Below are 27,925 nucleotides of genomic sequence, written 5' to 3' on the forward strand. Positions count from 1 at the left end.
ATTGGGGTGGTACAAAACATTTAGTGTCTTGCGAAGCGAGGTGAAATGCGTAATGTGTAGACACAGTGATGCAAGAGCGCGTACAATGTGATCCCAAATGTTTCTGGACCTATGTAAAATATTACAGTTCTGCACGGGCTGAAATTATTGTCATAAATCATCCTTCTTGTGGCATTCTTAGAAGCTGCACAATATCGCCATTGCATTCAATGAACATTTTGCCGCAGTTTCCTTGAATACAACGCATGCTCTTAGCTCTGGTTACTGGACTGTCTGGCAGTATAGCTTCAGTGACCATTTCAACATTTAATGTTTTTCAGAAGACGATGTAGCAGCAGCCGTAAGCTGAAATGAAATTTTCTATTCGGTCGTACGACCGAATCATGGGAGGAGTGAGAGGGGAGGAGAATAAGAGAGGGTGTTACGCTAGTAAATGAAAAATCAGCGTGTTAGAAATGGTGTCGAAGAGACGCTACGCGTTAAAACAAGCAGACTGAAGCTGCGGCTCTGTAGCCAGCTTTCAGCCAACAGTAATAAAAGGTCCTAACAGATGGCGTGAGAGCAGGGCGAACGTGGGAATTCTGAATTGAATTCGGCAAAACCTCCATTGCATCCATCATGGGAGGAGTGAGAGGGGAGGGGAAGAGCGTGAGGGGTGGAAGGGGGAGAAGAGAGGGTGTTACCTATCAGGGGCAGCAGACGACTATCGTATTTCAAAGTCATTTGCAGCGAAGCAAGCAGGTATGCGGCCTTTTTTTTGTTCCTCTCCTTACGCACATGTTTAATCTTGCTTTGCGTACGAATGCGTTTCTTTCACGGTCCATCTAAATAGGTCGTGAAGCTTGGAACGAAAAGCGTGACAACCTATCGTCACAGATATCAGTTAGTGGTGCACAATTGGAGTGTGACTAGGTGAGGGGGAGACAAGCGCTGAAACTAGGAAACCTATGTGAAAAAAGATGTTCGAAAATTTTTAATCAAAATATTGTCATACGAGTAAATATTCCGTTTCAAATATTTTCGCTGTACTAAAACAATAAATGGTAATTTTGTTTCTATTTCACAATTTATTAGTTTGTTCTTGATGACCCCTATGAACCAGTGATTCTGGCGCAAGACTTGGCAAGACTGCAAACTAGCTATTATGTCGTGCGGAATGACCTTGCTCACTACAACACGGTGGTTTCATCCGAGTGTTTTATTTCCTTGCGTGTTTGTTCGAAGTGTGGCGTGCACTTCACTTCAAATTTTGCGTGGCCTAGCACTCGGCATTAATTGGCGAGAGGTGTGGATGCAGGTTTTTTTTTATCGTGAAAGTTCACGGGGTGGCTGGGGCATTCGACGCGCTGTACGTGTCTCGTCGTGACGATAAATGCGGCACGCTCCGCGAAGAAACATCGCGCTATGTTCGTTCACTCTCCGTTACACAGGCTCTGAGTGTCCGACGGGAAGCAAAATTAGTAAGTCAGATGTTTTCTAAATGATAATGCCAGGCAATGTTGCCTTGTCTGGTAATTGTTGGATATGAATACATGGTGTCGCACGGAATCGCGAATGATTATGTGCGAAGGTTTTGCATATGTTGCTATAGATTAGGACGGTGTGTTGGCCATAGTACTTTTTATGTATTGAAACAAGTTTTGCTTGGTCAGTTATATTGGTTGCATTATTCTAGATGAATAAAAGTAAAGTTTTCTTGTAACCTCTGTGGAACTGTCAGTTATTTCCATGCTATTCGCTCACCTTGCTAAGTCCGGAGCAATTGCCATCAATAACAGCCAAATTATGCTGACATTAAGACATATGCTTAACCGAGAAAGTGTAAGAGTGGGGTTGAAGATTAATATGCAGAAGGCAAACATAATGTTCGATAGCCTGACAAGGGAACAAGAATTCAGGATCGCCAGTCAGCCTCTAGAGTCTGCAAAAGGAGTACGTTTATCTAGGTCGATTACTCACAGGGGACCCTCATTATGAGAAAGAAATTTACACACGAATAAAATTGGGTTGGAGTGCATATGGCAGGCATTGCCAAATCCTGACAGGGAGCTTACCACTGTCATTGAAAAGAAAAGTGTACAATCAATGCATTCTACCGGTGCTAACATATGGGGCAGAAACTTGGAGGTTTCATCCACGTAGGGATAACTAAGCACCTCTTGAATTTTTCCTGAATCATCAGTGAAGAGCCGAATATTTGGAGAAATATTAGTGGAAAGATCGTCAACATAGACTAAAACAGAAGAGGACTGCCCTGGGGAACCCCCGAAGTTATATGAGCCGAGCTGAGACACACTTGCTAATAAAGGTAAATTGTTGGTGATACGATAAAAAATTCATAATATAAGATAATGTAGGAGGGTTTAGACCGAGAGAATTTAATTTTTAAAAAAAACTTACGGCAATGGGCAACGCGATCAAACGCTATCGAAAAAAAAAATGCTGTTAGTTTCTAAGTTATTTACCATGTAAAAATGCAGTCGGCTGTAAACTGAAGCAACTGCGTATCGCAGGACGGGTTTTTCTATAAAGCCATGCTTATTGAAAAAAAAAAAATCATAGTTCAGGAGCGATCGGTATGTTTAGATTATCCTTGTTAATAAGAAAGAATAAAGAAAGTTGTACTTGCATGAGCTCTGTGCATCAGTTAAAGGAGTACTATTATCTTTAAGAAGACAAATACGTAACCAGTCATGATCAGGCGATATGGTTTGCTAACACCTTCTTGGATTTGAACGTGAAAGGGAAGGAAGGCCATACGCGAAGTATTTATGCTTAGCTGCGCATATAGCTGAATATTCTTTCAAGCATGCCGTGTACAGGAGGACGGACTGGACGAATGCTAGGGAATTTCATAACGCCGTTTCTTTTTATTTCGTAATCTGTGTAGTGACGATCTGATGCATTTTTGTTATTGTGAGAAATGTAAATAAGTAAACTAAGATCATATTCTAGAAAGCCAGTCAGTTGTCATCTACAGAATATATCAAAAAGTTTGTAGCAATGACTGATGGAAAACTGCCACCAATCCCGCATTCCTGCTGTCAAAACCATCTTTAATGTAATTACAGACGACTTTATTATTTATAACATCTATTCTTGTCACCGGCTTATGGATAGTACGCTGAAGTGGAATGTGCTCACTAAAACTATCAGTGTACAGGAGTGGGCCTAGCGTTTCTGGAACTGTGGTTAGGACTAAAGCTACGATGTTAGTACCCCGCGTATGTTTATTTACAGTATTTGAAAGCTTAAAATCAAACATCAGGTTGGCGAAGTCCGTTGAAATACGGCAGGACGATGACAAAAGCAAGCAGCCATTGTTAAAGAAAACTAACATATCCTAAAAGGTAAGGGTAACCATTAGGACACCACAGAATTGTTGTTTCTAAGGCTTTCTAGGAACAAATAAATGACTAGCATCAGGTAGACCAAGTAAACTCGTATTAGGAGGTTAACAGTGTGAGCTCGGCAAGCACATTATTTCAAAATTAGAATTCATTGTTGCTGGTGGCACTCACGTGTTTAAGTGTGCCTTACTCTCCGTGTCATTTAGCATCGTCTAGCAAAGCATTTATCTTAGAAGTAGGGTAAACTGAGCCAGTTGGTAGGTGTCAAATGTTCAGTGCTAAAGACTACACAAGGACACTAGCGTTTGTGTCATTTTGTAGTTTTTCGCACTGAAATTTTAACGAAGAGCTTTTACTACCGAATCGCACAAGAAGCGGCACTCTATATGTTTACTTGTGCAGGCAGACGTCAAAGACTTAGCTTTATGTACACGTTAAAGAACATCAGGTGTTCAACAATGTTCCGGAGCCCATCATTTTGGGCATTCATTATAATTCAATATTTCATTTCAGGACGTTAAGCATTCCAATTTCATAAAATTTCGAGGCATAGATTACGGATCTCATAATGCAGGCCACTGGAAATCTTCGAAATGTTTTACCAGCTCCTGAAAAGACAATTGGTTGGTACTGGCTTAAGAAAAATTTGTCGGCCCTTCCACTCCGTGAAGATGGATGATACCTAACCTATACCTAGCCGTCCCCTTTGCCATCAACTTTATGTTTACTGGAATGTGCCCTTGTTCTTCATCCTGCCTTAGGATCTCTTCATTCATTCATACTTGTGTCGCTGTTCGTCAGAGCAGATTACACTGATCAGGGACAACTTGTTGTCAAACCACAAACGCTTGCGTTTGATGTCTTGAGTTTGCTCGGCGGCGTGGTTAACAGCATCCGCCCGCCATTACTGCTTGCGATTCATCAAAATTGAATTGCTGTGGAAGGAGAGTGGTGGGCAAGGAGGGCATTGAGGCACCCTAGACTGTGCGTGTGCACGCCCGCTCTCCCACTGCGGTGCATGCGCGCAGCCCTGCCGGCCTCTGCCGCCGACTCTCTCTGGGCTCTCGCCCGCCTCTCCTCAAACAGTGTCGACAACGGCATTAAGCCATTTGTCACGTAGCCAGCGTTTTGACAGCGGTTGTGTGCGGTCATACAAACAACGCAGAGAACTGTTCACGACGGTGGCGGCATTTTGCCCGCGTTCGCACCGAACGCGCGTGGCTTTGGTGTCGTGTTTATGATGAACGTGCCAACCTTTGCCGTACACCCTATAGCGGTGTACCGTAGCGACCAAAAGGCCATGGTCCCTGTGGTCACTAAATAAATGAAAACCACTGGATCATATATAGTTCTCATTCTTTAATAGTTCAAGTAACCGATTACACCATTACATCTTAATAGTCATGATTGGAAATACATAATTCCCACCATAGCACAGCTTCGCTGGTCTTTCATCTCCCCCCAAGTGGAAGGGCTGACAGTTTTTTTGATTACACGAACACCACCAAAATCTTTGCCTTATAACAAGCTTTGCTTGAAAATCCTTTAGCAAGCTATACAAGCCTATGATACCAAAAAAAATTGTTTGCGCAATGTAGTGTGTACTTGGGTGTTACGTTGTCGTGATAATTACCTTACGCTGCGGTGTCTCTGCGTTCTTCGCATTTATCTGACCTGTTTTCTTTTGCGGACACCTACGACTACAGAGTGAGGCCAATTGCCTTTGTTATAATGCTTGTAGTCTGTACATTTAGCATTTATTCCACGACTTTCTAATAATTGGGAGAAAGAGCATGGGGCATATTCCTGTTCCTCCTCTGTTCCATCTGTACTGTTAAACTCATAACGTCGTTTTCCTTTTGGAGCATGTTTGGGTTTCAATAATACCCGCGCATCAATAGAATCACTCACCCCTTACGTCCGAACAGAGGATGTGGTCTTCTTTCTCGGCGATTTGAGACGCCATTCCCAGGATGAGCTCGTCAATGCCAGAAGCAGGGAGCACTTCCTGCAGTACGACGCCAGCCGAAAGAATAAGAAAAACATAAGAAAGAACAAGCGAGGGATTACAACCTCAGCGAAGAGTTTCCCTTGTAATAAATTAGGATAACAGCAGACTGTCTAAGCTACAGCTGAAGACACGACTCAACAGCTAAATCCCAAAATAGTGTATGGTAAAAAACATGTACAATGGGCGATAAATTTGCACGTTCGGCGTCAAATTTTCTCAACAAGCACACTTCAGTACAAAGTGGGGGTAATGACATGCTTCTCTGTATATTTAGACGAGTTCAGATGTCTGCCATAAAATCAAAGAGTTCATGAATGTATTTGCTGTTATTGATGGGTTGACTTTGCAACTGTTGAGGACAGAGACTGACTTGCGTCGCATACGGTTTATTGATCCAAATGGTAAATGGCGCTAGCGCGAGCCTTCACCTCATGCGTTCTCGACTTCGTCCGCTTCAATTTTCATCACACTCCCGCGGCTGCACTGCACGTGCGTGCCTGCAGGAGGTAAAGCCGCTGTATAGGACGTCGGACTTGCTGGTCGTTCGAAAGTAGTATTAGGAAGGACTGCGCAATACCGTCTCTTCCTTGAAATGCCTTAACGACACGGCCTGTCTTCCATGTCACAGGCGGTGCGTTTGTTCTCGACGACAAGATCGTCTGGCGTTAATTTCGGTGATGGCTAGGCTTGCTGTGGTGAGCAGCGCCCAGGAACAGAAGCTATTCCTTCTTCCACTGCTTCCAAAGCCTGTGACGCAGCTGTTCATGATGCTGAGGTCGTCATTGAAGGTCAGGTATGGCGGCACTAAAAGCACGGTTTTTTTATTCTGTTGGCAAAATGATAACACGCTTGCCGACTAATAAGTGCGAGGGCGTCAGAACATCTGTGGATGTGACGTCATCCTTCAAGTAGGTGAGCGTACGACAGCTAACTGTCGCCTCAATTTCAGCAGGCACGGTGAGTAGCTTGTTGTAGCTCAAGCTGCTCTGTCCCAGGCAACGCTTTAGTGCATCCTTAATTGTGCGGATTACATGCTCCCAAAAGCCTCCCCACCACAGTGCACATTCAACAACAAAGCGTCATTGAATTCAGTGGGAGCTGGCATAGCCCAGAACTAGAGTGTACTAGAGTAGGGGAGCAGGTCCAACGAGGGCTCTGCTCCGAGGCATTTTTTATTAGAAATCCAGGTGGCGCCACCGTCGCTTTCTCCCGAATGAGCAGTCCTGCTCGCCGGCCGGACGCTTGTCGCGTCGGAGACCCTACCGCAGCTGCATGGAGCTTTGACAGGCGGATATTGGGTGGCGGTAACACTGAGATTATTCCCAACCGATCTATTGTAAATAAAATGGAAAAAGAGCGGCGGAAAGAACGCAAACGATGCAACAACGACGGTGCGTCGAGCAGACGACAGCTACTCAGCCTGTGAGCTCGCCTTAGCCAATGAGCGCTGTCGAAACAGCCGGAGCCAACGTTTATTGGCCGGAGATTCAGAATAAGGCGACGGCAGCGCCACCACATTTTGCACGTTTTTTGCTTCACCCTCGGCGCTTGCTAAGGAATCCGCTGGACCCACTCCCCCATTCTAGTACGCTCTACCAGAACGTTGTCTTCGAAAAGGCACAAATGCTTGGCGCTGCAGCTGAATGTTTTCACATTGTCAGAGTGCACGATAGCAGGAATTCCACGTCGTGCTGCAAAGCACCTGAAGTCTAGTAAAAATGCTTGCACTGTCAAATCTGTGGTCAACTCCAGCTGTGCTGCCCTCATCACAGCACAAGAAAAGACAACGATGTACACTTTTACAGTTGAAGGTAATTCAGCACGGCAATAGAGTTGCCGACAGAAGTCAATTCCCACCACTTCAATTGGTGTTGCCTCACTGATTCTTTCCTTTGGCAAGGGTGCTACAGGGGCAGCTTCGGGAAGCAGGCGCCATCGGCGGCATGCTAGCACGCTTTCAGAACGCGCTTCACTGTGTGATGCCTCTTAAGGGTCCAAAAGCGTTCCCGAATGTGTAGGAGGGTGAGTTGAACTCCTCCATGTAGGAGTCGCACGTGTGTTGCATCAACCAAGAGGTCGGTGAACCGGTGATCTGCTGGAAGCAAGATCAGATGCTTCAATTCCTCTCGGTCTTTAAGCTGCTTCAGTCGGCCTCCTACACGAAGTAATCTGTCACGGTCGAGCAGCGGTTGTAACGTCAGCACACTGGAGGTGTTGGGAACTCGTTGTCCTTCCTCCAAGGCCGTGACTTCGCTTGCGAATTCAGAGTGTTGGACAAGCCTCAACCAGTACATCTCCGCCTGGTGAAACTCTGACGCCGTCAATAGGTCCTTTAGAAGATGGTGTGTTCTGCGAAGCGTTCCGACGAAACCTCATGATCTGAGACGTTACTCGGAGTAATCGGGAGAGGCGTCCGAAGCTTGCAACCTCAAGCAGTGGCTCATACACACGGGACTACTGAAGGCACCTGTAGCCAGGCGGATACCCAGATGGTGAACAGGATCGAGAATCTTTAAAGCACTAGGCACAGTAGAGTGATAGAGCTATTGCGCCGTAGTCAAAGTGTGATCATCATCATCATCATCAGCCTATGCTCTTATACAAGTTCAAGAGGAATCACCTGTCACTTCCCCAGGATGTGCGTGACATAAGCTTCAGTAGATTCATCATTTTGAGACATTTCTCTTTAAGATGTTTCAGGTGAGGTACAAAAGTTTCAGGTGAGGGATAGAATCTAAGATTGTACCTAAAAAAAAAAGAGTATACCGCTTACAGACAGTCGTTCTCCATTCAGAGAAATCTCGGGATCCGGGAATAATCCTCTGTTGTTTCATAAGAGCACGCAGGTACTTTCCTGTGGGTTTAGACTAAATTATCATCACCCACTTATACAGTTTGTTTAGGCCAAGCTGTACCTGTCTCTCGCAGATTGCAAGATGACATGATTTTTAATCCAGTCTGCACATCGTCCACATAACAGAATAAAACATTGTACACGGTATAACGGCATGCAAAGAATTCATTTTGACAATTGAGACAGTACAGCTCAGCACCCCATCAAGAGGTAGACCTGTCTCCTGAGTGAATGGTTGGGATAGAACGTTGCCAACTCTCACACTAAATGTTTTATGAGATAATTTTCGATAACGCTCAGCAAGTTACTGCGGATACCCATTGTAATGGGTATCCGCAGTAACAAATCTCGGACAATTTTTAAGTGCCCCGTAGTATCGTAGGCCTTCTCCATGTCAAGAAATACTGATAGGAAAAATTGCTTGCGTATGAAGGCATCTCGGATGTTCGCCTTCATACGGACAAGGTGGTCTATAGTAGATCTACCATCCCTGAATCCACACTGCAGAGCATCTAGTATTTTGTTAATTTCAAGATAATGAATCAAGCACTGGTTTACCAGTGCTTGAGAGTCTCAGAGAGTTTGCACAAACAGCTTGTCAACAATATTGGTCTGTAGCTGGCGAGAAGGGTCCTGAATTGTGATACGATGGCTTGTTTAACGCATTACTTCACCACTCATTATGACCCTGCTGCGCTAACCGAAATACATACAGATGCCAGTGGTATCGGTCTTGGTGCAGTTGTCGCGCAACGCAAGCCCGGCTTCCCTGAGTATGTTCTGGCCTAGGTAAGCCGCGCCCTCACCAAGGCGGAAGCGAATTTTTCAGTCATCGAAGAAAGTGCCTCGCGATTGTGTATGGGCGTTAGGAAAATTTCGCCCCTATTTGTACGGCAGGCCTTTCGACGTTGTAACTGACGATCAGGCACTCTGCTGGCTGGCTTCCCTCAAAGATCTCTCTGGTCGTCTCGGTCGTTAGGCTCTTCGTATTCAAGAATTCGACATTCGCGTTGTTTACCGATCCGGGCACAAGCATTCTGAGACGGATGCACTTTCTCATTCACCCGTGAAATCCAACGCAGGGCCCCCTTCAGCGGTCGACTTTTCCCTGGATGCTCTCACCATCACTGACATGCCTTCAGAACAGCGCAAGGACCCATGGATCGCATCCCTCTTGAAAGTTCCCTGCACCTCTTCATCCGCTATAGCCAACCCTGTACCCTTCGTCGCCAAGCCATGCATTAGCTGCTGGCCATACCCAAGCACTTGCGAGCCAATTAATGTGCATATGTCCATGCTGATTCGCAACATGCCCAAGCTGGCGGGCTAAAAACGAATCAGTGGCTCCTCGATATGAACACACCATAGGAGCGATGTTCTTGCTTTGATACATCACCGGTGCCTCCTCTAAATGAAAAGTGGCGAAGCCTAGTCGTTCCAGAAGTCGCCTACCGCGCTCAAACCACGGGCAAAACTATCTAATGCATTCACTTCATTCTTAAGATGTCTAACAGCGTTAGGAGGGTGTACGACGTATTGTGCTACATCTCTGCATATTTCTCTTTGTAAACAAAACTCCTGTTAGTCAGATCCTATTTCCCAGTCCATTGAGGTTCCCGGTAACCTCAATCTAGTGTATATAGGAAATAGCATCAGGGCAGATGCTATATATAAGACAACAATTCATGAAAGGCTCCTGTTATCTGCAGGCCATGACACGTTAGATAACTAGCGTATATCGCTGCATTGTAATTATAGCGAAGGCACACGACCCATGTGTCACCATGCATTCGAAACACATTGCTACTTTAACGGGCCCGCTGCCCTGTGTAGCGTCGTATAGGAATGTGCATTTCTCAACACATGCTTCAGAACCACACTTTTTGCAATTATTGGCCAAATCACTTGCACCTGAGCCCATAGGCGAGAATGCATGCTCTCGTGAGCACTCTGTCTGTCGTCTCCCCTTACAAGTCATCTTTGGCACTGCTTTGTCTGCTTCGACAAGCTCGTACGTTCACCATTGTCAATCTCTGAGCGGCTATACTGCTCGCGGATTACGCACGAAGTGCATGCCAACAGGTCAAGCCTTGTTTGAAAGTTAGACATTTCACCAAGTAATGTTGAAAGAGATTTTGCCTCTCGTAGGTGGCTTGAAAAGACGATGACAGTAACGCAGGCAAAACGTCTGATAGCATGCGTTGCTGGGTGAGCTGCTGCGTATCGTGCGCCATGCTTACTGTCTTCCCTGTGACACAGACGAAAACGCAGTCTTTTTCATACAGTGGGCTCTTTTACGCATTTTCATCGTGTCGATTCGGTATTGTACTCATCGCTTGAGCAGTGTGCAATGCTCTACGAAGCATATTCTGTTGTCACCAGCCTTACGTTTTTGCACATGTTGCACTGAAATTGCGAGTCCATCCGGCTTTCAACGATTTGCAGCATTCTTTGTCTGAGTAACGAACGAATATGAGTAACTAACTTGCTTTCATTAAAATTTGTGAGACCTTCTGTGCACCGGCTAGAATAGTGCGCTTGTGAAGAAACAGGTTAAAATTGCAGTCCGCAGAAGTTCAGTAATGGTGGTCCTTTTTACAAACTGCACCCCAATGAAAAGGTCCTAAAAGCCGTTTAGCGAGACATGTAAATGACGTGCTTACCTCGGAAAGCCACCAGGTGGAGCACAACCGCAAGGCTTTGAATCCATTCTTTGTGTCAAGAAAACGGCAAGAGCCATCCCTGCATAAGTAATATATGGATGCAGAACGCTTTAGCAGTAAAGAAGGAATCATTTCTGTTGGTTGAAAGAATGCACAAATTGCCATGAGACTTGCCCGTCCATATGCGTAATTTAAACATGCTGACACAGCAGCGGGGCCTTAAGTCATGGGCGGCGCTTCCTGCATTAACGTTTCTTTGACAAAGCCGCTGTTTGCACAATGCGACCTAGGGCGTAATAGACAGAAACTGCTTGTGATGCAACACGCTTCGGCGCTGGAAGTGGCGACAGTTTAAGTTGACCTTTGGCAAAAGTTAAAAACGTGGATTGCCCGGAGCATCATGTACACTCACGACGCTGTTTCACCCCACCATCTGAAACCAAAAAAGCGGACTGCGATAACAGTGGTGGTCCAGCCAGTTTAAGAATTGGAGCAATTTTTGGAGCAGGAAAAAAGCTGTTTTGTAGCAATTTAGGAGCAGCCACATTAGCATTTTGTAGCAGTTCTGTAGCACAAAATCTGGCGTTTTGGATTAGTTGAAGCAGAAGAAAAGTGCATGACATTTGGTGCAGCTTATTACTACTACCCAATTGTTAAGTACTTCTTTAGAGCATGACAATAATTAAAACGGACACCGACCACAAAAGTTGAAAAAATATAATAAGACGTTTCGGACCTTTTCAGAGCAAATGGACACAAGCAAGACAGACTGACCCATCGATTTAGCTCGCGTGCCCAGAGCAGAAAACGTTGCAAACAGACTTTATTTGCCTATGTAAATAGCACTTGTAGACTACTGAGAATAGTTTTATGCAATCAGACATAATACAAAAGCGTCAAGAAATGCAGAAAAACAATTTTGTGCAACAACAATGCCTAGCCGCGGGGCCAAGAACCGACGCTCGATGTGCTTAGCCGCGAATTCCGAAACATGGAGTGCTGAAAGGCTTAACTGAGTGTCTGATCGAGCATTTCGTGTGTGAAGCTTGGTCGCGAAGTCCGCATCGCCGATGCTCGGAATGCTTAGCCGCGGGTCTGTCCACAAACGAAGGGATCGGCTACGCTACTGCGATGTCCGCGTAGTGCCCAAGGCAAAGGTGGTGCTTTGGCGCACTTGGCGCAAGTTGCACTTCGGTGGGCACAGACGAGTAGGATGGTAGCAAAATGACGCAAATTGCGCAGTTGGACCACCACTCGATAGCCAAGATTCGTCAACAGAAATCCACTGTAGTTGGTGAAAGCAATTTTTTTCTGGCTCGTCATGTCTTCTACCGCCCAGAGTTAGTATAAGTAACTGCATGCTTAACCACATAATATGCAGACAGCAAGGATTCAACTTTTCTCCTGCAAACTGTCCTTATGCTGTAAGGCACACGGTAATGAGCAATCAAAGTCCCTAAAAGGCCCTGGGTTAAAAACTCGGCGATAATGTTCGGCTGCTGCTGACGTCCTGATTGGCTGGGCTCGCGTATATGAGCTAGAACGAGGCAGGCGCCCCAGCCTACCGCCTCCTCCCAGTGAAACACAAACAAATGGGGCACTCACAATTTTTCAATGTTTGTGAGAGCAACTGTTTGTAATGTGTTCTTAGTATCGAAGATTGTCTATGTACTTCAATTGTTACACATGCAGAGAACTTCTGTGCAAAAACTAGATAGAGTGTTTCCGCGATTCAGATGGGGTTCACAATGAGAACAAACTAGCAGGACTAATTTATTTCACATGCTGTTACACGAAGATACTGTCAGAACTGATTTTCAAGCAACTCGCTGCCTGGTTTTCTTTCCTGCGCGACCAAACACACAGTTTCCTAAAAACGATTATATAAGTCAGATTAGGAGATAAGTGTTTGTATAGTGCCCACACATGTTACCAAATCAAGAGCACAAACGGGTTTCCCAAATTAAGTCGTTCTAGCTTATTAGATACTGAAGGTCATGTTTTCGTCGACTATTTGGCAACCGTTACAAGAAAGAGGCTGTATCAAGATACTGTTGAAACTGCTGGCCTGTTCCAATGTACCATATTTTGCATAATTTAGGATCCGCACGAGATGTAAGCAGGTCAAGAGCATGCCTATCAGGTCATCCAGGAAATTTTTCCTTTTTAAGTTATACGCCGGCACCCTCCCAGTTAAGCGATGGCTTCAAACCAAAGGCACGCTTGTTCCTTGGTCACTAAATTTTCTGATGCGTAGAAAGCCTGATACAGTGTAGATCGCTTATAACGTAAGTCGCCGGAGTCGCGAATATCTGTACTATAAGCGGTACCGCACTATAACCAAAGCAACAATTTTCAAGGCCCACGCATATGCAAAACATGTGCACCAAGCCGCCGCGCGTGTGCGACAGTCAAGGAATGCGGCTAGAACATTTGCATTCAATTTACAGTCAAATCTCGTTAATTCGAACCAAATCGCACGGCGGCGCCTCCGACCGGCATTGCTCCGGCACCGCCATAGAGTAAAAGCTTAGGAGAGACCCCTCAATGTCACGCGCGTACAAAACATGCAAAAAGGAAGAAAAAAAATGCGGCGGAAATTTCACCCTCTCTCAAATGGCAAGGTCGCCGATTCTGCGTTGCGCCAGAACATGCGTGTACGTGCCGACGTCTGAGCCACGCTACCATAGACACGCGTAGAAAATGGCAGTGAACCCTTCTTTCTCCTTTATGCTTCCTCTACTTTCTAGTCACGTGTTGACTTTGCACGCTGCGGCTACGGCGCAGAGGGAAGCAGCGACGCTGTCCCAGGCCGGCCACCGAAACTGCCCACGCCGGCAAACCCCCGCTTCCCGATAGCGGCAGAAAACGAAACTTCGGGGAGCTGGCACCGGGCCGGCTGGAGTGGCGGCGCCTGCACGGCGGCAGGCGTGCACGGTGACAGTCGAAAGTGAGGGAGCTACGAGGGAGGGCGAGGGGAGCCACCGAAGCGGCGGAGTTTCCGAGCCGAAATCCGCTTCCCTGCCGCCCTCCTCCCTCACATTCCACGGTCTCCGTGTGCCCTTCGCCGTGCCATGCCGGCGCCGCCCGCTCCCTGAAGTTTCGTTTACTGTCATTATCGTGAAGCGAGCATTGGTCGGCGTTGGCAGTTTCGTGGCCCTCGCTCGCTATGCGCGCCGTGATATTTCACGACTGGACTCGCACTCAAGATTCTAGTTTCAGCCTCACTGGCTCTTCGTTCGCAACACATGCCCTTCTCCACTTCATCTCTCGTTCTTCCTCGAGCACTCCTTGGGGTGCCCATTTGAGGGGAGCGTTCACCGTCTCCGCTGACTTCCGTACTCCCAGGCAGCCGCACTGTAACTGGTATTTCGTTTCCAGCAACTGCACTATAAGCGATAGGTGTATACATGGAGTGCTATGGGAAAATTAATGGGAGTCTGAAAAGACCGCACTATATCCAGTCCTGCACTATAAGCGGTTACGTTATAAGTGGTCTATACTGTACAAAAGAGCATATTTTTCTGGATTGTCATAAGCCAAGGTTCTTTAGAGATGTCTTACAGCACATTAACAAAATAAAAAATGTCTTACTGCGCATTATCAAAAAAGACTTACCAGTCACACCTTTTGTCATTCAATTTTTACCATGTGCTGAACAAGAGGGGGTACCGGGAGATATGATTATGCTGCTCTGTATGCAAAGTGTGTGGAAAACTGGCATGGATGTACGACATGCTAACGTACACCAAAGGTCAACCAGGGACTGCTGCATAGAAAGTGTGACATGTATTAGAGATCCCCTAGGTAAGCTTGATTGTGGCGCGAAATACATTTCGTGAAAAGGGGCAGAAGAAAGAAGAAAGTGGCCTTCACTGTCTTCTTTCTAATGTCCCCTTTTCTAATGTCCCCGCGCCACAATCAAGTTTACCTTGGAAATCTAAGCACCAACTTGCCCAAAAAGAAGTTCTTTTGAATATTACAGATGTATTTCGGCAACGAAGGTAGCCACCCAAATGGACATGTGTGCTTGATGACTTGCCTTCCATGAAGTCTTACTAATTACTTTGCATTGTCGAAATTCAGGCTTTTTAGCTCGCTTTGAATGTCTCTGACTCTGTACTCGTGGATTCAAATGTGAAAAAACGCAATAAAGAAAAAAACAGAAAGATATCGTGGCCTAATGATTAGAGCACCCAGCTCCTGTCGTAGGCGGCAGAGGTTCGATACCCACATCAGCCACACATTATTTTTGTGCAAGTGAAGTGAGACAGGAATCTACCTACCGCAACGAGAAAAGAATGAGGCAAAGAATGCTTCGCATTGAAAATTTACGCAAGGCGGTGCCTTGAAGTTTCATCACACTGTAGTTTCATTACTGCCTGCTTACGCGGTGCAGGGAAGGGAACGAGAGATGATGCTTCGTTAATGCGCCGTGCTAGCCTCTGTCGGTAATATTTGATCGCTTCTTAGCCAGCCGAGTCAGGCTGAGTAACTTTTTTCACGAAACAGGGATAACTTGGCCTAGAACGTGAGCTCTCCCCCACTGGTCGGTTGCTTATGCAGTCTCAAGATAGAGCACAAGCTCACTGGCACCAATTCCGTTTCTTCGAGAGGCGTATCCTTGCCAATGCTTGTGCACAGCAGACGAGGAAAGCGAGCGCCCCCTGTCGTAGCTGCCACAGGTGGAAGAGGGTTGTCCTTCCTCCACTAGGAACTGAGCTGAACTGAGCTTATCCTCACTCCGGGAGGGCTGGGGAAGTAAGCTGCATGAGACGAGACTGTGGACTGCTAAGTGCATGCATGCAGCTGGCAAAGAGTACACACGTGATCTGTCAGCGCAACAACTAGACAAAAAAGAAGACCATCATAGCCATCGCCTCTTCTTTTTTGTCAAGTTATTGCGCTGACAGATCATGAAAGTATTCCAACTCGCCCAATTCTCGCTACTTGTCCAATACGTTAAGGTTATCGATAAAAATATTTCTTGGAGATAGGCAAAAATGAAACAAATTAGCCACAAACAAAAGCGTATTAAAAATTACAGTCGCGAAGTATGCAGTCGAAGGGAAGAACTACAGCCTGTCGAATAGACTAGCAACGTATCACACGAAAAGATGCTAACACCACAGGAGATAAGCTGTTATGCGAAAGATCTTACTGAAGCAATAGTGAAGATTATTTTGGCTGCAACACAGTAAGCAAACTCATTTCATAGAATGAAATAAATAAGTGGCAAGGACACATCAGGAAACGCATGAATAAGTTTTCCAAGAAATGTTACTTACACCGATATCCGTTTTATTAACCTTGTTTAAGAGACGTGGTAATGTATTTCCTAAACTATCAGTTCCCTAATTTGGTCGAAATTTGAGAACATGCCAAAGCTCCGAGTACCTGCTATTATACTCGGGTGAATTGGTGTAAAAATATCCACCAGAGCACGCAGGTTATTGATATTACCTCGGTTGACACGCTGCCATTGCGATATATATGCCTTGATGTTGCAGGGGAAAGGGATGTGGGTACAATTCGCATTCATGGCATGCTCAAACGCTGCAATCTTTCGTCCAGTGTGCGTAAACGCTGCCCTCGCTCCAGTGTCGAGTCCACCTGGTTTCTTGCAAGCCAGCTGACTGCGCGTCGCTCACTTCCCTTAGAAATGTTCTCGAGAAGAGGCAAAATCGACGCATTTCTCTGCTTTGCATGAGCGTGTAAAAAGAGAACGTCCCAGCCTCGTAATTTTCTCTTCTTTGGACCTCCGATGCACATATATCGCAGTCTTGCAGTGTGCCTATTCCTCCTTGATCTTACGTCTCTCGATACGGTCATGTTGTACCGCAGGTGAAGAGCCACACATTGGCAAAGTTGTGTCACTAATACAACTATTTCTTGGACGAATTTTAGCCAAGAAACAACAAGCAACACTGAAAGCACAACGACAGTGGCAATCACAGGTCATACAGACCACGTGCGTTGACTTGACTTACTGCACACTCCAGCGCGATCGTTGGCGCTCGCGTATATTCGAGAATTTACGGCATCCAGCGCATAATGGTCTATTTCGCTATAGAATTGACGACAACATTTTTGAAATTTCGTAGGTGCCCCCTGACCCAATCGATTTGTTTGTAACATTATAGGTGGCAAAAAACGGTTGCCGAAATAAACTTTACCACTCTGCATGTGCCAAACAAAAAAAAAATTGTTTTTAGCGCTTTTTAAGTATAAATATTACGTTTTCAACAACATATCAACTGTATATTGCTCGGAAGTTAGGTAACTTCAATTTCGTTTACTAGGTGGCTTTAAAAACCCCGCCATTCATTCTCGCAAGCAGTGTTAAGATAAAAAAAAGTCGGCGGTAATGCAGTTCCACTCAACGTGAAAGCTCGGGAAGTGCGGAGCAGTGATTCACTGATGTTTCCCTTGTGTTTTCCTTGTGTTTATCTTGCTTGTTCTGTGTTTATCTCGTGTTTAGCAATCCATCATCCGTTTTGACACCTGTGCTAAGGCACAACTGGTGGGAAACCACGCACATGGAGCCACGCACATGGAGCCAAAGCCTTTGCTGATGATAGTTAGAAGCGGTTTTAACGAATTTCTGTTAATTAATGCACTTAATTCTTGATTGTTTTTTCATTTAAATTAATCTGAATCATGTTAGTTTATTTTGAACCAGTTTTGATCAATTCTGCACTTGTTTGGCTCTGTTTCAGGCCCTGTTTTTGAGCGTTATCACGTGACAGATGCCGACAGCCCAGGCCCCTAAAGTGCACTTCAAATAATGAATTTCCTGGAGCCCTCATTGCACGTACCTGAAGAAAAAACTGCCGTCGATTGCCCAGGTACTGAGATTCATGTACGGGAAAACATGGGGCACATCTGTACACTCCATGCTTCAGTTGTACAGAGCTCTATTTCTAGGATACCTACGCTACAGCCTTCCAGTTTTGTCCAATACGTGCAATTCAAATGTTCGCTCATTGGAGAGCTTACAGGGCCAAGCATTGCGCACTTGCCTAGGACTTCCTCGCGGTGCGTCAACACCTGCAACAATTGTCCTCGTCAAAGATCATCCGATCCAAACACACGTTGCAGTGGATTGTCTCAGGACGCATATCCGTCATCTTTCTCGCGTCCCCGATCATCACTTGGCGTTTTTGCCTTCGCAGAGACCTCGTTACACGTTTTCTGAAGTTATCGTCACCAATCCAGATTGCCTTTCATCAGGATACACCAAAGCAGCAAGGCCTTCATTCCCCTTGTGGTGCCTGCAACAGCCTCAGGTGTCCCTAAGTATTCCGGGCGTAAAGAAGAAGGCCAATCACCCAAGAATAGCTCTGCAACAGATGACGCTGCTATTAATGAATGAGACCTACTGGGACTGAATACACATCTATACTGATGGTTCTGTATCATCTACCAGTTCTCCAGTGGCCGTTATCATTCCGGCCACGAAAACCGCGTTCAAGTTCAAACTGTCACATGTCACATCAACGGCGGCAGAGCTTGCTGCCCTGTGTGCTGCTGTACAATACCTCCTGCAAGAGACACCTCAGAAATGGGCCATATTTTGTGATTCTAAGACAGCACTTCAGAGTCTGCATTTTGGCATTTATCACAGGACTCATGAGCAGCTGGTATATGAGAAAAGAGAAGACCACCATCAAGCTATCGCTAAAGGGCATGAAATTATATTTCAGTGGCTACCGGGAATACCAGCATTGCTGGTAATGACCTCGCCGACGAAGCCACCCGGTCTGCTCATCTGGAAGGCCGACCACTCCCAATGTATCCAGGACCGACGCTGCAGGAAAACTTCATATCGTGGCTAAAGCTATGACACACAAATATTGGTCTTCTCTTAACCCGAAGTGCCATCTCCACAAAATTGACCCATCCTTGAAGCTTCAAGTGCCATCAAACATTTCCCGCTCTGAGGCGATAGTATTGTGCCGCCTCGGGCTCGGGGTGGCATTTACAAAGGCCTACTCGTTCCGCATTGGAATGGGGGATACGCCCATGTGCGACTCTTGTGGAACCAGAGAAACAATTGAACATGTCTTATGTCTCTGTCCCCAGTTCGACGTCGAGCATGAAGCTCTCCGGACAGCATTGAACCGGCTGGACTCTCGACCATTTTCGGAAATGAAGATCCTTGGACCATGGCCGTATGCGTTGATGGCACAGAAAGCCATGAAAGCCTTGTTGCACTACCTCAAGTCGACAGGTCTTGGCAACCGTCTGTAGACTTCGTGCAAAGCTTCAAATGTGCGTGAAACTGTGCTCTCTCTATTTCCTTTCTCTCTCTTTTCATCCCTATACGCCCTTTCCCTAGTTCAGGGTAACAAACCGGACGTGCGTCTTGTTAACCTCCCTGCCTTTCCTCTCTTCTATTTCTCTCTCTCTCAAATAATGAATAAAATACATAAATATAACGATCCACTTCAATATTTGACTGGCCAAATTCCCATATTTGCCGTAGATATTTAATTATCGATCAGTTTCAGACACATTAAACCTTCAGCATGATCTTGACCATATCCAAGATTGGTGCGACCAGACTGCTGCGACTCCTTATCAGGCTAAATATAAACTGCCTTGTATTAGCTGTCGAAAAATTATATAACTTACCCATACACAATTGCTATCTAGCCTATAGATAGAAGCAGTCAAATACGTAGGCGTTACTCTAATAATCCGTAATGGAACGTGCATGTTAGTAACGTCATATCGTCGGCAAACAGACTTCGTATTTTGAAGTGTCAACTTGGTCACGCGCCTGAATAAGTCAAGCTGCTAGCTTTAGTAAATAGCGTATATGTCAGCCATATGCTTCCGGCTTCAAAAATGTGACATGCCTCGTAATCGACCTTGAAGCAATACATATTTATGCCTCCAGATTTATCGTAGCATTTATTGTCATGAAGACAGTGTTACCGTCGTGAAATCAAAATACGGGTTAGGAACAGCATCCGCCCCTTCCACTGATGCATAACCACACCTTGCGTGCGTAAAGGTGTGGCTTCAGCAAGTTTCTATATTCAACACCTAACAAAGCTCCTGATATTAAATTATAATACAAAGATAATGTTCAATAGGCCAGCATGGACACAACAATTCAGGATCACCAGTTAGCATCTAGAGCTCGTAAAGGAGTATGTTTATCTAGGTCACTTACTCACAGGGGACCCTGCTCATGAGAAGGAAATTTACAGAATTATAAAATTGTGTTGGAGTGCATATGGCAGGCATCGCCAAATTCTGACTGGGAGCTTACCGCTGTCATTGAAAAGAAAAGTGTACAAATCATTGCATTCTACCGGTGCTAACATATGAAGCAGTAACTTGGAGGTTAATAGAGAAACTGGAGAAGAAGTTACAGATCACACAAAGAGCGATGGAAAGAAAAATATTTAGCTTAAGGTTAAGAGACAGGAAGAGAGTGGTGTGGATCAGAGAGTAAACGGGGATAGCCAATATTCTAATTGACATTAAAAGAAAAAAATGGAGCTGGGCAGGCCATGTAATGCGTAGGATGGATAACTGGGACCATTAGAGTTACAGAATGCACATCAAGAGAAAGGAAATGTAGTTGAGGACGGCAGAAAACTAGGTGGGATGATGAGGTTAGAAAATTTGCAGACGCAAGTTGGAATCAGCTAGCGCAAGACAGGCGTAACTGGAGATCGCAGGGAGAGGCTTTCGTTCTGCAGTGGACGTAAATACAGGCTGATATGATATTTACTTATTGCAGCAAGAGGCCTTCGTCATGCACCTGCACCTGTCATCACCTCCTACACACATGTCTTGCTCAAAGTTCTTTCCACCTTGCAGCCAAATAGGTAACACAGGGGTACCAAACAGTGGTAACACAGTAACAGCCAAACAGTGTTCCACGGCTTTCCTCACATTACCGCTGCCATCACCTTTCTCTGAAACTGAACACCTGCTCACGGAATTTACAGTGTCTTTATTGTTTCTCTTTGTGCCCACCCCTTATGTGAAATACGCTCTTGTGGTAAATAAATGCATGAAGGTAAATAAATGGAATAAAATAAATCAATGAAATTAGAAACATGCTTTTGTGTATACATTATTGTTGCTCTTGGTATTGTTCTTGATAATGTTCTTGTTCTGTTGCTCTTAATGCACAAATCGAAATGGTGTGCCATAGGCGTAATTTTCTTGCCAATTCATAGGCGAGATGATGCACAGATATTTCTCCAATCACCTCTCTATAGAGAGCTGATGGGGGTCACTTTCCAGGCCTTCTGATCATCTGGCGGAGAACAAGTTATTGGGCATGTACTAGGGCTCTGGACCAGTATAATTGCTGCAGGGATGGCCAGGCGTCGGTAAAGAAGGCGTATCGCCGCACATATATCGATTATGCGATCACACTGAAAATGTAACAGCAGCTCACCTGCGGTAGATGCCAGGAGGAATAGATGTATGGGGGAACCGGAAGGCGGCTGCCTGAAACTCGTGGCTAATGCCTGGATGCACATCCGGTTTGTATCCTGCATACCCATGTGACACTGCTTAGCGACACGAGCACAAAAGATGTCCATATTTGGCTTTACGTATCCTGAGGAAATAACAATAAAGGAGAATGTCGAGAAACGCAGGCACGCTGACAGGAATCACCGAGCATCCGTGTGTCAAAGTCGTGTACAGTGCACTGAAGTGGTGCCACTGTTATGCACCACTACCCACAAACTGTATGGCAGGCGCTACAACAACTGGCCTACACATCTTAATGTAAACACTATATGTCATAAAGTCAGCACGGATTCGTAGAAATAACGGAGTTGCGGCAACAACACGCCATCAAATCATAGGTCCTTTGTAAAGTAGGGGTATGCTTCCCAGACAACTTCAATGTCCTGTAGAGATATGCTTATTGCAGATAGAATGACTGTTAACAAGCAAAAAAAATCAGGAGCTGCTCCCCTGTCGAGGAAATGGCGGTAAGCGAAGCTTGTCATGTGTTTCTTCGGTGTTCCTCGGAATGAATTGCATTGACGAGTACCACGCTGTGCTTGAACCACAACCGGTCACACGCACTGCTGCTGGCTCCGAAGTTGCGCTACAGAAATTAGCATTGCAACCTGGCCGTCTCACCGGGGAAGTTGGTGCTAGCATTGCCGAGGCGTGCACCACCGTTGTCGGGTTCCTGTAGGGCTAGACGAAGCTGACGTTTGGCCTGGGCTTCGGGGGAACGAACCACGCGTGGCCCTCCCATTCGTTTTCCGAGACTGAAAGGAAACGAAGCCGACGCAGCCCACACCTCCTAGACAGCTTTTGAAAAGCTGTCTAGGAGGTGTCGCCGCTGCGCGCGCGAAACCCTGTCCTGCTCTTTCCCTACCCTGTGGAAGCGAAACGGCTCTAACTGTTTGCGCGCGTGGTGTGAGCGCGCGCCTATATTGCTGGAACGCTTACTAATGACTCACGATCCGGCAGCATTGCTCAAACGCAGCCTGCTCCTCTGCGGAACGCACCACGCATGCTTTTCCATCCGCGCCGAAAGTGATCTGAGGCGAGGGAAGCCCCACGGAGCGTGTGCCAACCCCCTTTCCCTCCCCATGACACACCAAACAACCTTTATTGATCGTGCGCATCACATAATCCGGTGCTGGCGCAGCTTTCCCTGCACCTGCTCTTTCTTGTCCCTGGCTCATACCCACATATCCAATGCGGGTTGTGCCACACATGAGTTTTGCGTGACAACAATGGCACCGAATCTTGTGAGTCAATACACTTGAAAACTGCATCCTACTGAGGACTCTGAAAAAGCTTGTTCGTCACTACGAACGTTTATTATTTCAAATTGGCATAACCGACGGAGGCGCGACAGTGAAAGGAGATAGTTGTTCACTTGTTTCAACAAAATAATGTTTCACTTCTTTTCCGGACGTAAAAAAGGTCAACGCCACCAAATAAATTAACAATTCATTGGAGGAAAGTGCGTTGGTGTTCGTAATTAAGTTTATAGTTTGCACTCAGTGCATTAATTTTTTTTACAAAATTTATTTTAAGTAATATTTATTTAATTCTTTATTGTCCGGACTCCACATCGCCACTGGGCACCAACCCAGCCCTCTAGTTCGAGCATCGGGCAAGCCGAGTTTAGAGTGCTGCTGCCGGACATGTTTTTTTTTTTTCTTTCCTTTTTTTCTTTCTTATCTACTCGGTGAGAACCCGACCAGCGACTGACCGACCAAGGGACCTACCATCCAGTGCCTACCATCCCGGACCGATCGGCGTGGTAAGGCACCAAAAGTATCGCTTCAAAATAAGATGGAAACTGTCCAAACTGGCGAAACTGGCGTACCTAACCACAGTATGTGCGGAGCAAAATCTCTCGTATTGAGTAGCCTAATACGAAATATACGAGAAGAAAGTGGGCAAAAATATATTCTATTAAACGCTCCACATACCAATACTGCTGTTCATTATTTACATTAATGATATCACACAGGTCATTAGGGATACACCACTGAAACTGCGATTGTACGCTGACGACTGCGTGCTCTATACCACAGTAACTAACAGACAGGATCAAGAGGTTCTCAACAATGTATTTTCGTGCTTTTGTGGTTACAGATACGCGTGGCAAATGAGTATTATTACCAAAAAACTGTACAAACGACTTTCACTGATATAAAGCAGCCGTTAAGTTTCAGTTATAGTTGCAATGGGCACTACCTAAATTCTGGGAATACCTTCAAATATCTTGGAGTTACCTTCACCCAAAACTTAAAATGGCACCTTCATATTGAAACAATTTGTGCTAAGGCTCTTAGGAAACTGGGATATTTAAAGCGAACCCTAAAGTGCTCTACTAAGGACTGCAAATTAACAGCTTATAAATCGCTCGTCAGACCATTACTAGAGTACGCCTCAGTGGTATGGGCACCCTACGCTACACGTGACATTAGTAAGCTTGAAGCCATACAAAGAAAGCAATACGGTTCATTTATCACCGATATGACCGCAACTTTTCTCCCTCATCCCACGCATGCGCATAATTGATAGAACCCTTGGCTCATCGACGCACACTTGAACGTATCACTTTGCTACATAAGATTGCACACGCCAAAGTTGCATTCAAGCACCGATTTCCTTCAGTCATTCTACTGGGTGTGCACGCGGCAGTCCCACCCACTTGATATTGTTCCTTTCAAGTCTTCTGTAAATTGTTTTAAGTATTCTGTTTTCCAAGCGTTGTTGAAATTGGAACACCTAGCTGTTCCTTGCGGGAAAAAACCTAATGAAGAGTTTTTGAAAGAATTGTCTAACAACATTTTGTAATTACGTTTCAAATTCATTGTATGTTGTTTTGATCAAGTGTCTAGTGTATCCACTCCTGCTATGTCTCGTGTATCGAGACAGCAGTATCTGTAAATAAATAAAATAAATAAATAAAATAAATAAATACGCATTCCCATTCTTGGACATAATGAGGACACCTAGAAAAGTGATCAGACACTCTTATTATGTGTCTCCAGTGCACGTAGAGACATAAAAGACATCGTGGAGGAATCAACATTGGTTCGGTGTGAAAAAAGCTCTGACAGAAGTTACAAGAAATCAATCAATAGCATTGGAAAGAAATAGTAGCGATCTCCAGCTCACCAGTGTAATCGGTGACATTCTCGCCCAACAGCACCGGCACGTACTCGTACATGATGACGTTCTGTACGAAAGAAAAACAAAGAAATGCTTCTCTGTTAGACCAAAAAGTTTAGACACATGATTGGGTTCTACAAAAATAGCGGCAGGGAAGACAGAAATAGCTGGTCACATCTACATTAAAAGTATGCATACTTTCAAAGTATGCAGCCAGCTGTAATTCGCATGCTGAGGTTTCAGCTGCTCGCTCGGTATGTTTTCAATTACATAAATATTGCATGCAGTATCTCTAACTTCTTGCTTGGCACTTTCCGGCTTTATTTTCTGAGAAAGAGAACTCTGAATTGCACACTAAGGCATACTTCAGAAGCGTAAAAATAAACGTAAGAACAGAACGTCGTCAAGTCTTTTCTTCTCTGTATCATCCAAAACAGGCATCAATGACAAAAAAGTATGCTCAACGCAATTTTCTACTTGCATATTTTGTCCTATTAAGGAGCGATAGTATTTGACAAAAGCTTCCTGAATTTGCTTCTGGTCCTACGTAACTTCTCAGTATCGAATGTCTTTTATTTCGTTCGGTGCAGCGCACTTTTTTTTTTTTTTCACTTAGCGCACGTTTCGTAGGTGCTTCTCCAAACCATAATCGCTCCGCAAGCACGCGAATGACTGCGCCGTGATACTTATCCTTATCTATTATCTCTAGCTGCACTTTCACATTTCTTCTTTCGTCACTGAAGTTTTGGGGCTGGTCACACCATATGAAGAAGGAAGTCTACTTTGGATCGTAGATTGTTTTCTTTTTTGCTTTTCGCTCTTACGTAAGATGGATGATCTTTCTATAGCGTTATTCCATTTATTTCTTAAAATCTTCCTACATAGCAATAGCCCTTCTGTGGTCTCTGGGAAGTAGTTTTTCTATGTTGTTGGCTACGTCTGCCCTGAATATTTCATCTGTAAGTAGTCTATCATTCAGCTTCCATGTTTCCCAATTAAACTTTGACTTTCTTGTTTTCTTTTTCGATAGTGAAGGCGACTAGGCTTCGGTCGCTAAAAGAAACATGTGTTACGCCATAATCTCTGCAGAAGGGAACGATTGTGGCTGAAGCGTATGCGCAGTCTAGTCTTGCCTTGGTAGTGCATGAAAATGGCAATGTTTTCAGGGGAAAGCACTACTCCAACGTCCTCCAAGTTATGCTTTTTTTTATGAACGAATCCAGTAGCAACTCATTTTGGTTCCTTATTGGTGCTCTCTTAATTGGATCTTCATGTCAGCATACACAATTAAAGACCACAAGTAAAATTACCTTTCGCTCAATTTTGATGTAATTATTAACTGCATGAAAAAAACCAGTTCGCTCATTTTTTCTATTTTCCCAGCAAACCACAATTATCGATTGGACGTACCACAAAAGACCAAATATCCAAGTCATTTAACGATATCTAGTTTACATTTATAATATTGATGCAGTAGTACACGGCAATCCAGGGTCATCCAAAGGACGTCGAATGTCTTTGTGATTTGGACATCTCTTGCACAACCAAAGCTTTCGCGCATTGATCTAGTCACAAGTGTGTTGTGACTAGAACGGACTATGTCACAGAAATACAAGTAAATTGTTTATAATGCCTAACAGTGAGATTCTGGGAGAAGAATAACAGCGTTGTTGCCTGTTCCAGCACTGTGGCGGGGCATTTACTTTGCTTTTCCCCATCATGTGCACGTTCCAGATACTACGAGAGGGAGAATGTGTTGCTCAAATGCGAAATTAGATTTGTTCATTTTGAAAAGATTCAATTTGAAGTATTAAAGACCAGAATTTCACTAATGATCGCATTTATTTTTTGAAATGTGGTTATGAGTAGCAATTTGGCACGATATGTGCACGCACTGCTGGACACCGCGCGTCATGAGCCAAAACTTTCGGTGTCAGTTACGTAATTTTTTTCTCATACACAAATGCTTTCTTGAGTTATGTCTATTATCATGCTGTTTAAAATATGTAATCTATAACTTGCCGAAATATTACAACAAATTCTAAAGAAAAAAAAGAAGCTTGCACTCGCTATATCTTTGACTTCACACGGCCACCGATATCAGTGCAGCGCTCACCGCTCTCGACACAAGTGCGGGGCAAGGAGGTTTTTTGTAAACCTCCTTGGTGCAGGGTAATTTCCCGTGCGCGAGCGGCATGAAATGTGCTTCATGAGTGTGTCTTTTCGACTTTTGTTCGGTTGACCATGGCCCAAGTCTATGCTAGGCAGAACTGTACAGTTGCGTACTTATAGACATTTATTATTTATCTGAACATACTGCTAGCCTCACATTTGAGGCTGTTGCAGGAAAGGGGCAGGATACATATTCAAGAGAACACAGTGCAAGTAGGCGCGGACATAAATAAGCTTAGGTGAACAAGGCAGTACACATGCCCTCTGTATTCAGGATAGAAATATTATAAAAGGAGGGGGGGGAGGGGGAAGTAGTCAACGCAATGTTGGAAGGTTTAGCACACGAAAGAAGCACAAAAAAAAGTGTAAATATATTGGATATTCATTGCGCATGAGATAAGACTAAGCAGGTAGTGGGGGGGAGTCATGAGCAGCAATATATACATCGCACGTTGTGGTAGCACACACATATATATATATATATACATACACATATATGCGTATATATCAGGGCAGGAAACAAGAAACTGACACTGAGAAGTGAATCAGAATGCCATTGTACAATGCGTCCAGACCATAGCTACAAAGCGTTTTTTGATAACTTGGAGATAAAAGCTTCGAGTGATGTGCAGGTGACAACGTCATCAGGCAAAAAGTTCCATTCACGGATTGCATGTGGAAAAAAGGAGCACCTTAATATGTCTTTGTGAAATCGGTATTCTGTTAAGTGCTTGGTGTGTTTTGTTCGAGAACTATGCGTATCTGTCTGTAGTAAGTACCGTAAAAACCGCAATACAGGTCGAACTTTTTTTCAAAAAACCATTGCGAAAAGTCGACCCTTGTCTTATATACCAGACATTGGCGGAAAACCTACGGAAGTCCTGCAACAATGGGCAGGTGAAGTAAACAGCCGCCTTCGCCATCGCATTCAGGCCGCTTTTTCACATATTGTTTCAAAATGAGCGGAAGCCGACGGCAATTCACCGTCGCCTTCAAGAAGAAGGCGATCGAGTACGCGGAAGCCCAGGGCAATCCACGAGGTTGCCGTGGGCTTCGTATCGTGCGACCATCGACCCGCGTGTTTGTCAGCACTTTATCATCATGGCATGGGGCAGCATTTAAATAAATACTGTCACCATTGTGCAACCGACTGAGTCGCATTTGTTTAAAGGTAAGGGTGTCTTTCGGTACTTTTGCCATTGAAAAAGATTTTTTTTTTCATTTTTAGAATTGGTTA

General features: G+C 44.8%; 1 protein-coding gene across 1 annotated transcript in view; it reads right to left on the bottom strand.

Annotated features, from left to right (window-relative positions):
- LOC119443216 (dual oxidase-like) overlaps positions 1 to 27,925 on the bottom strand; it is a 128,612-nt gene that overhangs the window by 62,786 nt on the left and 37,901 nt on the right. Inside the window, exons 6-9 of the mRNA XM_049663163.1 lie at positions 24,523 to 24,583; positions 21,308 to 21,404; positions 10,879 to 10,957; positions 5,262 to 5,358 (exon numbers count right to left, since the gene is read on the bottom strand). Coding sequence (XP_049519120.1) covers positions 5,262 to 5,358; positions 10,879 to 10,957; positions 21,308 to 21,404; positions 24,523 to 24,583 — 334 coding nt within the window. The remainder of the gene's footprint in view (positions 1 to 5,261; positions 5,359 to 10,878; positions 10,958 to 21,307; positions 21,405 to 24,522; positions 24,584 to 27,925) is intronic.

This window comes from Dermacentor silvarum, chromosome 2, assembly GCF_013339745.2.
Source record: "Dermacentor silvarum isolate Dsil-2018 chromosome 2, BIME_Dsil_1.4, whole genome shotgun sequence".
NCBI classification, from domain to species: Eukaryota; Metazoa; Arthropoda; class Arachnida; order Ixodida; family Ixodidae; genus Dermacentor; species Dermacentor silvarum.